The sequence below is a fragment of the Mesocricetus auratus genome, unplaced genomic scaffold, assembly GCF_017639785.1.
Source record: "Mesocricetus auratus isolate SY011 unplaced genomic scaffold, BCM_Maur_2.0 Super-Scaffold_100004, whole genome shotgun sequence".
Taxonomy (NCBI): Eukaryota; Metazoa; Chordata; class Mammalia; order Rodentia; family Cricetidae; genus Mesocricetus; species Mesocricetus auratus.
This window is the reverse complement of record NW_024429189.1, coordinates 87559336-87574860: the sequence shown is the minus strand read 5'-3', so window position 1 is coordinate 87574860 and position 15525 is coordinate 87559336. Positions and strand designations below refer to the sequence as shown.

Sequence of the window (15525 nt, the reverse complement as noted above, 5' to 3'; positions counted from 1 at the left end):
CACAGGTTGAAAACTATTAATCTAAAGCAACACAATATTGAACATGAAAATATATGAAGAACAGAGAATAGGGAAAACCTTCAGTGGCAAAAGAGTCCAAAATAGTACTTAAGAACAATAAAGAAACAAAATTAGAACCTCGTTTTACAATATATCTTTTGCTACTCACTTTGCTCGTGTCCTTTCAGAGGTGACCAACTTATTTGATTTGATAAGTTAAATTCTAAGAGTCAAAGATCAGAGTAACATAATTTGATCAAATAGAATGAAAGTTGTGGCAACATTCACTTTTAAGTCTTCTGGTATCTTAGAAGGTGATACCAGATCAGGCTTGCTTGAGTTGACATATCTCAAAGCCAATTAGAACATACCCAGAGATGAAAACAAACCCACCAGCAATCTCCTTTTCTCTGTCCCTTTTTATTCATATTTCTGATTTATGTGTTTTGTATCTCCACTTGACTATAAACCTTCTGTGGATGAAGTTCAGACCTTGTGTATTTTGTACCTTCTATGTCTCTCATAGTACTTAGGACATAGAAACTTTTAATAACATTTGTTAAAAATGAATTGGAGTGTGCTGCTTAGCTGCCATATGGGTGCTTGGAACTGAACCCCATTCTTCTGCAGAAGCAGCCAAGTGCTTTAACTGTTGAGCTGTTTCTCAAGCTCCTGCTTTTAGCTTTTGAATTAAGCTGCTTTGGTATTATATATCATTTATTTTACTATGATGAAGTATACGTCTTTTTTAAATTTTATTTATTTATTTTTTTTGCTTTTGTTTTTTGAGACAGGATTTCTCTGTAGTTTTTGAGATTGTCCTGGAATTCACTCAGTAGACAGGCTGGCCTTGAACTCACAGAAATCTGCCTGCCTTTGCTTCCCAATTGCCAGGATTGAAGACCTGTGCCACCACCTCCTGGCAAATTTTATTTTATTTAATTAACATTTATTTTTCTATTTATTTTGCATACAAACCAGTTTTCCCTGCCTTCTTTCTTCCCATCCCTCCTCACCATTCCCATCTACACTCCTCCCCATCCACTCCTCCCCCCATCTCCATTCAGAAAGGGGCAGGCCTCCCGTGGTTTTGAATAAAGCAAGGCACATCAAGTTGAGGCAGGACCAAGCTCCTCCTCCTGCATCAAGGTTGGACAAAGCAACCCAGTACAGGGAACAGGTTCCCAAAAACCAATTATGCACCAGGCACAGGTCCTGATCTCACTGCTAGGAGCCTTACAAACAGACCAAGCTACATAACTGTCACACACATGCAGAGGGCGTAGGTCGGTCCCATGTAGGCTCCCTAAGTGTTGGTCCAGAATCTATGTGTTCTCATAAGCTCAGGTCAGCTGTCTCTGTGCACCTTCCCCCCATCATGACCTTGACACTCCCTGACTCCAATCTCTCCTCCCTTCAGGAGGATTCCTGGAACTTGGCCCCATGCTTGGCTGGGGATTTTTGCATGTTTCCATCAGTTACTGGATAAAGTCTCTCCCTCTCTGTCCCACCCCCAACCTGCCTCCTGCATCCGGCCCACTCAACCTGCTTCCTCAAATTTTCATCCTCTCATCCCCTTCAGCTCCCCTCCCCCCCACAGTTTACCCGGGAGATCTCTCCTATACCCCCCTCCAAAGGGAAATCCATGCACCCCTCTTTGGGTCCTCTTTGTTGTCTAGCCTCTCTGAGGTTGTGGATTGTAGGTTGGTTATCCTGTACTTTACTCCTATTATCCACTTATGAGTGAGTACATACCATGTTTTTCTGGGTCTGGGTTATCTCACTTAGAATGATTTTTTTTTCTAGTCCTTCCATTTACCTGCAAATTTCATGAGATCTTTGTTTTTTGGTTTTTTTGTTTTTTGTTATTTGTTTTACAGCTAAGTAATACTCCATTGTGTACATGTACCATGTTTTCCATATCCATTCTTTGGTTGAAGAGCATCTAGGTTGTTTCCAGGTTCTGGGTATTATGAATAATGCTGCTATGAACATAGTTGAGCAAGTGTCTTTGTGGTATGATTGAGCATCCTTCGGGAATATGCCCAAGAGTGATATAGCTGGGTCTTGAGATAGATTGATTCCCATTTTTCTGAGAAACTGCCATATTGATTTCCAAAGTGGTTATACAAGTTTGCACTCCCACCAGCAGTGGAGGAGTGTTTTCCTTTACTCTACATCCTCTCCAACATAAGCTGTCATCAGTGTTTTTGATCTTTGACATTCTGACAGGTATAAGATGATATCTGAGTTGTTTTGATTTATATTTCCCTGATGACTCAGGATGTTGAACAATTCTTTAAGTGTATTTTTGGCCATTTGAGATTCTTTTGTTGAGAATTCTCTGTTTAGATCTATACTTCATTTTTAATTAGATTATTTGCCATTTTGATGTCTAGTTTCTTGAGTTCTTTATATATTTTGGAGATCAGCCCTTTGTCATATATGGGGTTGGTGAAGATCTTGCCATTCTGTAGGCTGCTGTTTTGTCTTATAGACAGTGTCCTTTGCTTTACAGAAGCTTTTCAGTTTCAGGATGTCCTCTTTACTGTCTATCTCAATGTATGTGCTATGATGTTATATTTAGGAAGTGGTCTCCTGTGCCCATGTGTTCAAGGCTACTTCCCACTTTCTCTTCTAGCAGATTCAGTGTAACTGGGTTTATGTTGAGGTCTTTGAGTCACTTGGACTTGAGTTTTGTGCAGGGCGATAGCTATGGATGTTTTTGCAGTCTTCTACATATTGACATCCAGTTATGCCAGCACCATTGTTGAAGGTGCTTTCTTTTTTCCATTGTATAATTTTGGCTTCTTTGTCAAAAATCAGGTATTCATAGGTGTATGGATTAATATTAGTGTCTGCGATTTGATTCCATTGGTGTACCTGTCTGTTTTTGTGCCAATACCAAGCTGTTTTCATTACTGTAGCTCTACAGTAGAGCTTGAAGTCAGGGATGGTGATACCTCTAGAAGATCCCTTATTGTACAGGATTGTTTTGGCTATCCTGGGTTTCTTGTTTTCCATATAAAGTTGAATATTGTTTTTCAAAGTCTGTGAAGAATTGTGTGGGGATTGTATTGAATCTGTAGATTGCTTTTGGTAAGATTGCCATTTTTACTGTTAATCCTATCTATCCACGAATATGGGAGATCTTTCATTTTCTGATACCTTCTTCAATTTTTTTCTTCAAAGACTTAAATAGAGGTCTTGACATACAGAACTTTCACTTGTTTGGTTAGAATTACCCCAAGGTATTTTATATTATTTGCGGCTATTGTAAAGGGTGTTGTTTCTCTGATTTCTTTCTCAGTGTGTTTATCATTTATATGTAGGAGAGTGCAAGTCTTTATACAGATGTAAGTTTTCATTTCTTACTGGCAAGAGTAGGATTTTGGATAGCTAAAGATTTGTATGTCTTTTTTTTTTCTACCTGAGTTAGTATATTTTAGGTTTTGTTTCTTAGGAACACTGGAAGAAAAAAGATTATAGTTCTTGTAGAAAATTAATATAAATGAAGATACTGTATTAAATATTTCTATGTATCATTGATTCTTTCTATCTATCTATCGATCAATTGATCAGTTTTTTTCTTTTCTTTTTTTGGTTTTTCGAGACAGGGTCTCTCTGTATTGTCTGGAAGGCTGTCCTGGAACTTGCTTTGTAGACCAGGCTGGCCTTGAACTCACAGAGATCCACCTGCCTCTGCCTCCCAAGTGCTGGGATTAAAGGCATGCACCACTGTTGCCCGGCTTGATCATTTTTTTTTGAGACAGGGTTTCTCTGTAGCTTTGGAGGCTGTCCTGGAACTAGCTCTTGTAGACCAGGCTGGCGTCAAACTCACAGAGATCCGCCTGCCTCTGCTTCCTGAGTGCGGGGATTAAAGGTGTGTGCTACCACCATCCAGCAGCCATTATATTGATTTTTAAAGGTTTATGTAATAAAAAAGAAAATTCATACTCCAGGATTCTAGATTTGGAAGACTTTTCTTTTAATTTCGTTCTCCACTAGTTTGCACTTAATAAAAAAACTTATTTTTAAAATGTGGAGTTATATTTCAAAGCTTATCTATTTAGAAGGTCCATTATTGTTATGCTGAAATATTCAGGTAGTTGGTATTTCTCAGGTATCTTACTAAAATGATTCTGTTACATTAAATACAACTAAAATTGGAGTGTTGGTTTTATTTACTATTTGAATCAAACTTCTTACTTTTCATTGCTTTATAATAAAATTTGACACTTTGAAAAAATAATTTTTCACTTTTTAGATGCATACTTCTACTGGAGGAGGGTTCTGTGACTGTGGAGACACAGAAGCATGGAAAACTGGCCCCTTTTGTATGGATCATGAACCTGGAAGAGCAGGTACTACAAAAGAGGTAAGAAGCTTAATTGCTGTTTTACATTTTCTGAAATTTGATGAGAATAAATGTATAAATATATATGGGTTAAGATGGATTCCATTTAAAATCCAATGTTTTTCTTCTAAAAGTTAATTATAAGGATGTTTTGTTTTTCTACTCTAAACATTTCTCTGGAGGAAATGAATTCACACATACCCAAAATGAATTCAAAATACTTTTTGTTAAATATTAAGCTTAAACAACAAGGATATATAATATATGGCCCCAAAAGAACAAAAAGAAGTTGTTAATAGATAAGAAAAGAATGTAATGAATTTGAAAACAGAATGAACATACAAATTCAGTAATTGCTTTTCTTAAAGGAAAGAAAAATGACAAATAGACTCAGTGGATATATCTTAGTCAAGAAAGAAATCTGAGCAAGCCCAGATATAGACACTTAGATATGCAGTGGGAGGGAACTATAGGACCGTAGATACAGATGAGCTATGGGAACCACAAAAGACTGCTGCAGGATTCTCAGCTAATATGCCTGAAAACGAATTGTTGGTTTTCTTTTCTTTTTTTTTGAGACAGGGTCTGTTTACATAATCCTGGCTGTCCTGGAACTTGCTTTGTAGACTAAGCTGACCTCAAACTTACAGAGATCCTCAGGCCTCTGCCTCCCAGTACTGGGAACACTACAGTCTGCTATAAAAATGAATTGTTTTATCAGACAGTGCAAAGTACCATTCAAAATCCCAGGGAATACTTGGTAGGTAACATTGAAATACTTGACAAAATTGCCACAGTGTAGTATTTCCCCCCAAACACCATGTTCATAAGGTTTCATAGACAAATCTTGGAAAGTTTCAAGGATGTATGCCTTTTAAACTATTTTAGATCTCCATATAAGCAGTGAACACATCTTAGGACCAGATGATGTTCTTTGTTGGCTTTTTGTTTGAAGACCTCCCTAGGTATTAGAGTTGGGTGTTGAAGTCTTCTGCTGTTATTGTGGATGGACCTATTGGCCTGCTAAGCCTTTTAACATTTGTTTTATGAAATTGCTGGCCCTAAGATTTGACACATAGATATTTAAAATAGCTATATTCGCTTGATTGTTCCTTTTATTAATATGTAGGGATTCCCTTCATCTCTTCTGACTATCTTTAGTTTGAAGTCTATTAGGTGCAGGACTTGCTATGCCAGTTTTTGGATGTCTTTTCTAGCTGTGTGAATTTCTTGGTGATAGCCAATAGTTGGATCTTGTTTTTTAGTTCAGCTTAGTCTATAAATTGAAAGGCCAAGGCAGGGGCTAGAGAGATGGCTCAGAGATTAAGAGCACTGACTACTCTTCCAGAGGTCCTGAGTTCAATTCCTAGCAACCACATGATGGCTCACAACCATCTACAATGAGATCTGGTGCCCTCTTTTGGCGTGGAGGCATACATGGAGGCATAATGTTATATACACAATACATAAATAAATCTTAAAAAAAAAAGGCCAATGCAATTTGCATCCAGGGTTATTACTGAGGTTATTGTTCAAGATTTACTATTACTAATGACTTTGTTGGTTTCTAGTCATTGGAGTTCGTTTCTGGCTTTCATGATAGTTTTCCTAGGTTTGTTGACTTGCCATGTTGGATATGACTGTTCCTTCCCAGTTGTTTATCCTTTTGTGCAATATATGCTTTCTTCTCCCTTGAAGAACTTTCTGAAGTGTTGACCTAGTTGTCATGAATTGCCTTTGTGTGTGCTTATCTTGAATATTGGTATTTCTCTGTCACCTTTACTGGATAACTCTTCAGGGGAAGCAGTTTTGGTTGACAGTTTCAGGGCTTGCCATATTACTCCACATTTTCTGGCTTTGCATGTTGTTCAGGAAAGATTAGTATCATTTTTATCTTTCTGCCTCTGATGTGAGTTGGTGTTTTCTTTTACAGATATTAGTATCCTTTGTTTTGTTTAAATTTAGTTATATGCCATGGTGATATTCTTTTCTGGTTATATTTAGGAAATTCGTTATTATAATTTTAAGAATTGGATTGTCTAAGCCTCTTTACATGATTTGCCTAATGCCTGCTATGCCATGGATACTTAGGTTAGGTCTCTTGAATGTATCTGAGACTTCTTACAAGTTTTGGCTATCTTCATTATTTTTTTTTCTTTATATGTGCCTGTATGTGTTATTGTTTCGACCTGTGTTCTCTATCTCTGATATTTGGCCTTAATCCATGGTCTTGATCTGCTATGACTTTTCTTTGTTTGACTCTTTCATTTCCTCAAATTTGCTGATTCTTTCGTCCTTCTGTATCTTTCTTGTGTGGATCCTAATTGACTGCTTAACCATTTATGGAAGTCCTCTATATGGTCTCTGACCCTTTTTGAAAAAACAGACTCTGAACTCTCTAAGCATTTTAGCTATCTCAGTATCTTTGTTCTGGTATTCAGAAGTTGAGTTTGTGGAAGTGTCATGTAATGCTCTATTTTTTGTGTCTTTTGTTGTGCTTTATGCATGTATTAGGTAAGTAGCCTCTAGTTTTTCTTGCCCCCTTTCTCACTGTTTTGGTGATTTGTGTCATTTGATGTGAGTCCTCCTGGTGCTTTGTTTTATGTGTGTTCAGGCACAGCCGCCTGGAGGAATGACTTGACAACAGTCTACAGTGCGAGCAGCAGGAAACACCTGTGTGCTGCATCGTCATCCCTGGTGCAGCTTGGAGACAGTAGCACTAAGGTGCTGGTTGGAGAAACGCACTACTTTGTTGTTTTTTGTTTTGGGCCTAAGGGTTTCAGTAGGTCAGGAAGTGAGGAGGGAATAGGGGAAGAGCAAGAGGAGAGGAAGTAAGAATAAGCAAGGTATATGGGTTAGAGGGATGAGAAGCATAGAGACTGTGATTAGGTTTAGAGAAAATATTCTGTTACTGACTGTGTTTGTACATATCTGTGAATGTACTGAAAGCCTTTCTTTGTCTGCTGTTTCCTTTTGTATTTGTTTGTTTGTTTGTTTGGTACAAGCTCCAACTATGTAGCCTAAGCTGGGCTGGAACTTGCTAAGTAGCCTAGGCTGGCCCCTAACTCTGCTGACCATCCTGCCTCCGCTTACCAAGTGTTGGGATTGCAGGAGTGTTCCATTTAATGCTTCTCTGTTTACCACCTGAAACTCAGGAGCATTCTCCTCTTTATTAGGGCAAAGGTTTCAATCCAGTGAGAATGTTGTAACTGAGGGAACATGCCAGACAGCAGGGAAATGACTTATTAGAATAGGAACTACTTTTGAGCAGGTATACCCCTTAAAATGATACCCCATCCACAGCAACCATTAACTGTCAGCTTTCAGTAAGGATGGGGTGGGGCTCAGGTGCCACTTTCCCATGATCAAATGTTGAGAAACCCAATCTTGTGCAAGTCTTGTGTGTGCAGCCATGGCTGCTATGACTTCCTGAAGCAGTGGCCGTGTCATGCTCTGGGACATCTTTCTACTGTACCGTGCTCTGTCACACATAGCAGCTTACTCTCTTGCTCTTGCAATTTTTCCCCCACTTTCTTAGCCATGTTCCCTGAGCCTTGGAGGACGTCACACAATGTCTCGTTTAGAGGCTGGAGAGATGACTCATCCGATAAAGGCATTTACTGCTCTTACAGAGGACGCAGTACTCAAATGGCATCCTCCCAGTTTCTGGAGATCTCACACCCTCTTCTGGCCTCCAAGGGCACACATGTGGTACAAACATACAGGCAAAATACTCTTATACAAAAAAATCAATAATTTTTTTTTCCTGAGACAGGGTTTCTCTGTGTAGCCCTTGTTGTCCTAGAACTCACTCTGTAGACCAGGCTGACCTTGAATTCACAGAGATCTGCCTGCCTCTGCCTCCCGAGTGCTGGGACTAAAATGTATGTACCACCACTGCCTGGTGGCTGGCTAATAAAACTTAAAAAAAAAAGTAAATTCCTTTTAAAAGATAGGAAGAATGATTAGGAAAATTGAATAAGTTATGTTAGATAACATTTAGTCTTAGTGTTTTTAGATGAAATAATGGTGTTATGGTATTCTTTCTATTAAAAGGTACATATCAATGGGACTGATCGAAGCCCTCTGCATGTATGTAACAGTTGTGTAGCTTGGTCTGTTTGTGCAGCTTCTAGTAGTGGCATCAGGACCTGCCCCTGGTGCTTAGCTGGCTTTGGGGAACTCATTTCCCATGCTGGGTTGCCTCACCCATAGTTGATGCAGGGGGAAGAGCTTGGTCCTACCTCACCTTGATGTGCCTGCCATGCTTTGTTCCAGCCCATGGAAGGCCTGACCCTTTCTGAATGGGGCTAGAGGAGGAATGGATGGGGGGGGGGGCGGGAAATAGAAGGTTGGTCAGTGGTTTGGTCAATTTGCCATCTTAACAATACTCAAGAATACACTTGAGCTGCATTAATTGTATTCACATTGTTATGAAATAGAATTCAAGGTTTTTGTGTGTATGTGAGTCTTATAATACTGAATCTGTGTACCCAGTAAGACTTAACTTCCTCTCTTCCCAGTCCTCAGCAATCGACTTCCTACTTTCTGCTTCTGTGATTGTGCTATTGTAATACTATGCAAATCAGAAATAATTTGTTCTTTTGTAGTTGGCTAAGTTGCCATTTCTTTTTCTTGTCTTTTTATGGTGTTGAGGATCATACTTTGCTCATGATAGGCAAGAAATTACCACTGAACTCCAGTCCTATTTCTTAATCTTTTTTTAAAATGTTTATTCTTAAATTTAAATTTAAATTAGGGTTTTTTTTTGTTTTTTTTTTGTTTTTTTTTGTTTTTCGAGACAGGGTTTCTCTGTGGCTTTGGAGGCTGTCCCTGAACTCACTCTGTAGACCAGGCTGGCCTCGAACTCACAGAGATCCGCCTGCCTCTGCCTCCCGAGTGCTGGGATTAAAGGCGTGCGCCACCAATGCCCAAGGTTGCTTCACATATCAATTCTAGGTCCTCTCCCTTTCCCTCCCCTCCTCCCATACCTTCCCACCAACCCCCAATATCCCCTCATTTCCTCAGGGAGGGTGAGGCCCTCCATGGGGGTGTCCATAGTCTGTCATTTCATCCAGGGCAGGGCCTAGACCTTTCCCTGGGAGTCCAGGGTGAGAGTGTATCTCTCATTGTTGGATGGGAGCCCAAAGTCCATTTTTATACCCGGGATACTGACCTACTACCCAAGGCCCAATAGATTACCTAGGCCTCCTCATTGACACCCATATTCAGGGGGTCTTGATCAGTCCCATGCTGGAATCCCACCATCAGTCTGGGATTCAAGAGCTAACCCTTGTCAGGTCAGCTGTTTCTGGGGGTTAAACCAGCCCAGTCTTAACCCCTTTGCTCATCAGTCCTCCCTTTCTGTCACTGGATTCCTTGAGTTCAGCTCAGTGTTTAGCTATGGGAGTCTGCCTCTGTTTCCATCAGCCATTGAATGAAGGTTCTGTTTCCCAGACTCTCTGGTCATGGGATTGTAGGCTGGCACTCCCCAGATCTATGTCTAAAATCCATGTATGAGAGAGTACATGCCATGTTTCTCTTTTTGTGACTGGGTTACCTCGCTCAGGATGGTTTCTTCTAGTGCCATCCATTTGCTTGCAAATTTCAGGATTCCTTTGTTTTTTTCCGCTGAATAGTACTCCATTGTGTAAATGTACCACATTTTCTCTATCCACTCTTTGGTTGAGGGGCATCTAGATTGCTTCCAAGTTCTGGCTATTACAAATAATGCTGTTATGTATGATGTACAAAAAATGCTGTAATGAAACAATGTACAAAAGATCCAGCCCATTAGTTAGAACTTGTACATGTTAAGTGAATGTTAATTACTCAAAAAAAAAAAAAACAAATAGTGTTGTTATGAACACAGATGTCCTTGTATGAATGTGAATCTTTTGGATATATGCCTAAGAGTGGAGTTGCAGGGTCTTGTGGTAGGTTTATTCCCATTTTTCTGAGGAATCTCCATACTGATTTCCAAATTGGCTGTACGAGTTGGCACTCCCACCAGCAATGGAGGAGTGTTCCCTCCACTGTCGAAGATCAGATGTTCATACATGTATGGATTAATATCAGGGTGTTCAATTCAATTCCATTGGTCTATCTGTCTATTTTTGTGCCAATACCAAACTGTTTTCAGAACTACAGACAGCTCTATAATAGAGCTTGAGGTCAGGGATGGTGATGCCTCCAGATGTTGCTTTGTTAAGTAAGGTTGTTTTGGCTATCCTGGGTCTTTTGTTTTTCCATACAAAATTGATTATTGTTCTTTCAAGGTCTGTGAAGAATTGTGCTGATATTTTAATGGGGATTGCATTGAATCTGTAGATTGCTTTTGGCAGGATTGCCATTTTTACTACATTGATCATACCTATCCAAGAGCATGGGAGATCTTTCCATTTTCTTTTTTTTTTTTTAAAGATTTATTTATTACATATACAATGTTCTGACTACACGCCAGAAGAGGACACCAGATTGAATTGTAGATGGTTGTGAGCCACCATGTGGTTGCTGGGAATTGAACTCAGGACCTTTGGAAGAGCAGGCAGTGCTCTTAGCCTCTGAGCCATCTCTCCAGCCCCGATCTTTCCATTTTCTGAGGGCTTCTTTAATGTCTTTCTTTAAAGACTCAAAGTTCTTGCAATACAGGTCTTTCACTTGATTGGTTAGCGTTACCCCAAGGCATTTTATGTTGTTTGTGGCAATTGTAAAGGGTGATGTTTCTCTGATTTCTTTCTCAGCCCTTTTATCGTCTGTATATAGTAGGGCTACTGATATTCTTGAGTTGATCTTGTAGCCTGCCACTTTGCTGAAGGTGTTAATCAGCTGTAAGAGTTCCCTGGAAGAGTTCTTTGGGTCATTTATGTAAACTATCATATCATCTACAAATAGTGAAAGTTTGACCTCTTCCTTTTCTATTTGTATCCCCTTGATCTCCTTTTGTTGTTGTATGGCTCTAGCTAGAACTTCAAGTACAATATTGAAAAGGTGTGGAGAGAGTGGACAGCCTTGTCTTGTTCCTGATTTTAGCGGAATCACCTTGAGTTTCTGTCCATTTAGTTTGATGTTGGCTGTTGGTTTGCTGTATATAGCTTTTATTGTGTTTAGGTATGTTCCTGTTATCCCAGATCTCTCCAAGACCTATATCATGAAGGGGTGTTGGGTTTTGTCAAAGGCTTTTTCTGCATCTAGTGAGATGATCATGTAATTTTTGTTTTTCAGCTTGTTTAATATGGTGGATTACATTGATGGATTTTTGTATGTTGAACCATTGCTGCATGCCTGGGATGAAACGTACTTGATCGTGGTGAATGATTGTTTTGATGTGTTCTTGGATCCAATTTGCCAGTATTTTATTGAGTGTTTTTGCATCAATGTTCATGAGGGATATTGGTCTGAAGTTCTCTTTCTTAGCTGTGTCTTTGTGTGGCTTGGGGATCAAGGTTATTGAAGCCTCCTAGAAAGAGTTTGGCAAAGACCCTTCTGCTTCTATTGCATGGAATACTTTGAGAAGAATTGTTATAGCTGCCCTTTGAATTTCTGGTAGAATTCTGCACTGATGCCATCTGGACCTGGGCTTTTTTTTGGTTGGGAGACTTTTGATGACTGCTTCTATTTCCGTAGGGGTTATAGGTCTATTTAAATTGCTTACCTGTTCTTGATTTTTTTTTTTTGAGTTAGGGTTTCTCTGCAGCTTTGGAGGCTGTCCTGGAACTCACTTTGTAGACCAGGCTGGCCTCGAACTCACAGAGATCCGCCTGCCTCTGCCTCCCGAGTGCTGGGATTAAAGTCGTGTGCCACCAACGCCCGGCCTGTTCTTGATTTAATTTTGGCAAGTGATAGCTATCCAGAAAATTGTCCATTTCCTTTAAATTTTCAAATTTTATAGAGTACAGGTTTTCAGAGTATGACCTAATGATTCTCTGAATTTCCTCAGAGTCCGTTGTTATGTCCCCCTTTTCATTTCTAAGTAACATATAAAGGCAAACCTATCAGAATTACACCTGACTTCTCCATGGAAACTCTGAAAGTCAGAAGGTCCTGGATAGATAGTCTACCAACACTAAGAGATCATGGATGCCAGTCCAGACTACTATACCCGCGAAAGCTCTCAATCACTATAGATGGAGAAAACAAGATATTCCATGACAAAACTAGATTCAAGCAATGCATATCCACTAACCCAGCCCTACACAAAGTTCTGGAAGGAAAACTCCAACCCAAGGAAATTAACTACAACCAGAAAAACATAGGCATTAAATAATCCCACTTTACCAACAGCAGAAAACCAACAACAGAAAAAAGGGGTGGAATTCAACACATAATTCCACCACCAACAACCATTCCAAATCAAAGAAGACTGAGCAATCAGTGGTCATTAATATCCCACAATATTAATGGCCTTAACTCACCCATAAGAAGACACTGGCTAACAGAATGGATTCGAAGACAGAACCCATCCTTCTGCTGCATACAAGAAACACACCTCACCCTCAAAGACAGACATTACCTCAGAGTTAAAGGTTGGGAAAAGATTTTTCCAATCAAATGGAACTAAGAAACAAGCGGGGGTAGCAATCCTAATATCTAACAAATTAGACTTTAAAATAAAATCAATCAAAGGAGATGAAGGACGTCATTACATACTCATCACAGGAGAAATCCACCATGATGAAGTTTCAATTCTGAACATCTATGCCCCAAATACAAAGGCATCCACATTCGTAAAAGAAACATTACTAAAACTGAAATCACATATAAAGCCCCACACACTTATAGTGGGAGACTTCAACACCCCACTCTCACCACTAGACAGGAATACCAGACAGAAACTTAAAGGGTCTAATAGAAGTTATGACCCAATTGGGATTAACAGACATCTATAGATAAAAAAGAATATACCTTCTTCTCACCACCACATGGAACCTTCTCAAAAATCGACCACATACTTGGCAACATATCAAACTTCAAAGGTACAAAAAAAGTTGGAACAACTCCATGCATTTTATCAGACCACCATGCATTAAAATTAGAATTCAACAACAACACAAATTGCAGAAACCCTACAAACTCATGGAAATTGAATAATGCACAACTGCACCATTCCTGGGTTAAAGAAGAAATAAAAAAAAATTAAAGACTTCCTAGAATTCAATGAGAATGAAGACACAACATACCCAAACCTATGGGACACTTTGAAAACAGTGCTACGGGGGAAGTTCATAGCACTAAGTGCCCACATGAAGAAACTGGAGAATAGTTATACTAGAGAATTAACAGCACAGCTGAAAGCTCTAGAACACAAAGAAGCAAACTCCCCCCAGGAGGAGTAGACGCCAGGAAATAATCAAACTGAGGGCTGAAATCAATAACGTAGAAAGTAGGAAAACAATACAATGAATCAATGCAAAGAAGAGTTGGTTCTTTGAGAAAATCAATAAGATAGACAAACCTTTATCCAAACTTACCAAACAGCAGAGTGTGAACATGCAAATTAACAAAATCTTAATTTTTTTAAAAGATATATTTATTTATTTGTATTCAGTGTTCTGTCTGCATGTATCACTGAAGGCCAGAAGAGGGCACCAGATCTCATTACAGATGGTTGTGAGCCACTACATGGTTGCTGGGAATTGAACTCAAGACCTCTGGAAGAGCAGCAAGTTCTCTCTCCAGCCCTCGCCCCCTCCATTTCTTATTTTTGTCATCAATACTTGATATAACTTCTTCCAAAGCAACTATGAGAGTTTGTTGAAATAAATTATGAGAACAGTTCTTATAAGCTATAAAGGATAGCCAGTAGTTGCATAGTATTCTCATAATAAAGCTATTCCAAAAGACTGAAGAGAATTCACAGGGGAAAGTATGAATAAAAAGTCTATGTGTTTCTGAGTTTATGAACTCAACTTGAATTAATTCCTAATGGATATTGTAATGAACTCATTGAATGATTATTTTAAATATTTAACATTATCTTCCTTATCCATTTATTTGGACACAATCTCAATATTGTTTGCTTGTTTCCTCACAGACCTTGCATTGCCCATTGAATGAAGAGGTCATTGCTCAAGCCAGGAAAATATTCCCTTCAGTGATAAAATACATTGTAGAAATGACTATATGGGAAGAAGAAAAGGAGCTGCCTCCTGAACTGCAGATAAGGTGGGCGCTGTCAGAAGCCACAGGCGTTTTTTTATTTCAGTGACCAAAAACAGTGTTGGCTATCTGTGTTTGTGTCCCTCCTTCCTGTGCTAGGGCTTGCACATACAAGATGAGTGCTCTACTGTTAAGTCATGTCCTAACGTGATTCCTTCCTTCCTTCCTTCCTTCCTTCCTTCCTTCCTTCCTTCCTTCCTTCCTTCCTTGCTTCCTTTCCTGCTTCCTTCCTTCCTTTCCCCTTTTATGTTGGAATTTATTATGATTTTGGAATAGATATAAGCACAAACATTTTATGGAATAGTTTTATATGCCCAAGGCAAGAGTGGGTGTGGGCCCCTCAACAGGGAGAGAGTCACCTAAATTTATTATCACCTTGAAATTTTTATAGAGATTATCTCTCGGGAACATTTTCAAAGTATCTTTACTTGAAATACTCTGTTAGATACTATGCAGGAGTTAAGCCAAAGAAGAGTAAAGAAACTTCAAATCCATTTAGCCTGGACAGTTTATTGAGCGATGAGAAAATAGCCTTTTCCTTATGCTTTGGAAATAGTGTGCTAGGATTATTGCAGGCATCAAGATTTAACTTGTATTTAGATAAAAACTCAGCAACTTCTAACAACAAACTCTACCACTCTTGCATTGATGTGGTAGCTTTTAACTTAATAGAAAAAGGAGGAGGCAGAGGCAGGTGGAAATCTGAATTCAAGGCCAGCCTGCTCTACATAGCAAAGTCTAGGCAGGCAGAGTTACATGGTGAGATCTTGTCACAAAGCCATAAAAAGGGAATTCTGGATAAGAAAATATAGTTCAGGCTTTGTGGGACTATTTCTATTTGTATATTACTTAGAGTTTCACAAAACTACAGTACAAACCCATATAAGATTTTATGGGAGGATTGTTTGTTTTCCAGGGAGTATATTATATAAAAAGAGATAAATAACTAAGAATTTTCTAGACAAAAAAAAAGCATACTAGCGATACAAATGTACTTTTTTTTTTTACTC

At 39.1% G+C, this 15525-nt stretch overlaps 1 protein-coding gene across 2 annotated transcripts in view; it reads left to right on the top strand.

Moving 5' to 3' along the window:
* The window catches only part of Ubr1 (ubiquitin protein ligase E3 component n-recognin 1), a 125821-nt gene that overhangs the window by 17573 nt on the left and 92723 nt on the right, over positions 1-15525 (top strand). For both annotated transcript variants that reach the window (XM_040746131.1, XM_040746130.1), the window contains exons 4-5: positions 4268-4378; positions 14391-14521. In XM_040746131.1, the coding sequence (XP_040602065.1) occupies positions 4268-4378; positions 14391-14521 (242 nt within the window). The remainder of the gene's footprint in view (positions 1-4267; positions 4379-14390; positions 14522-15525) is intronic.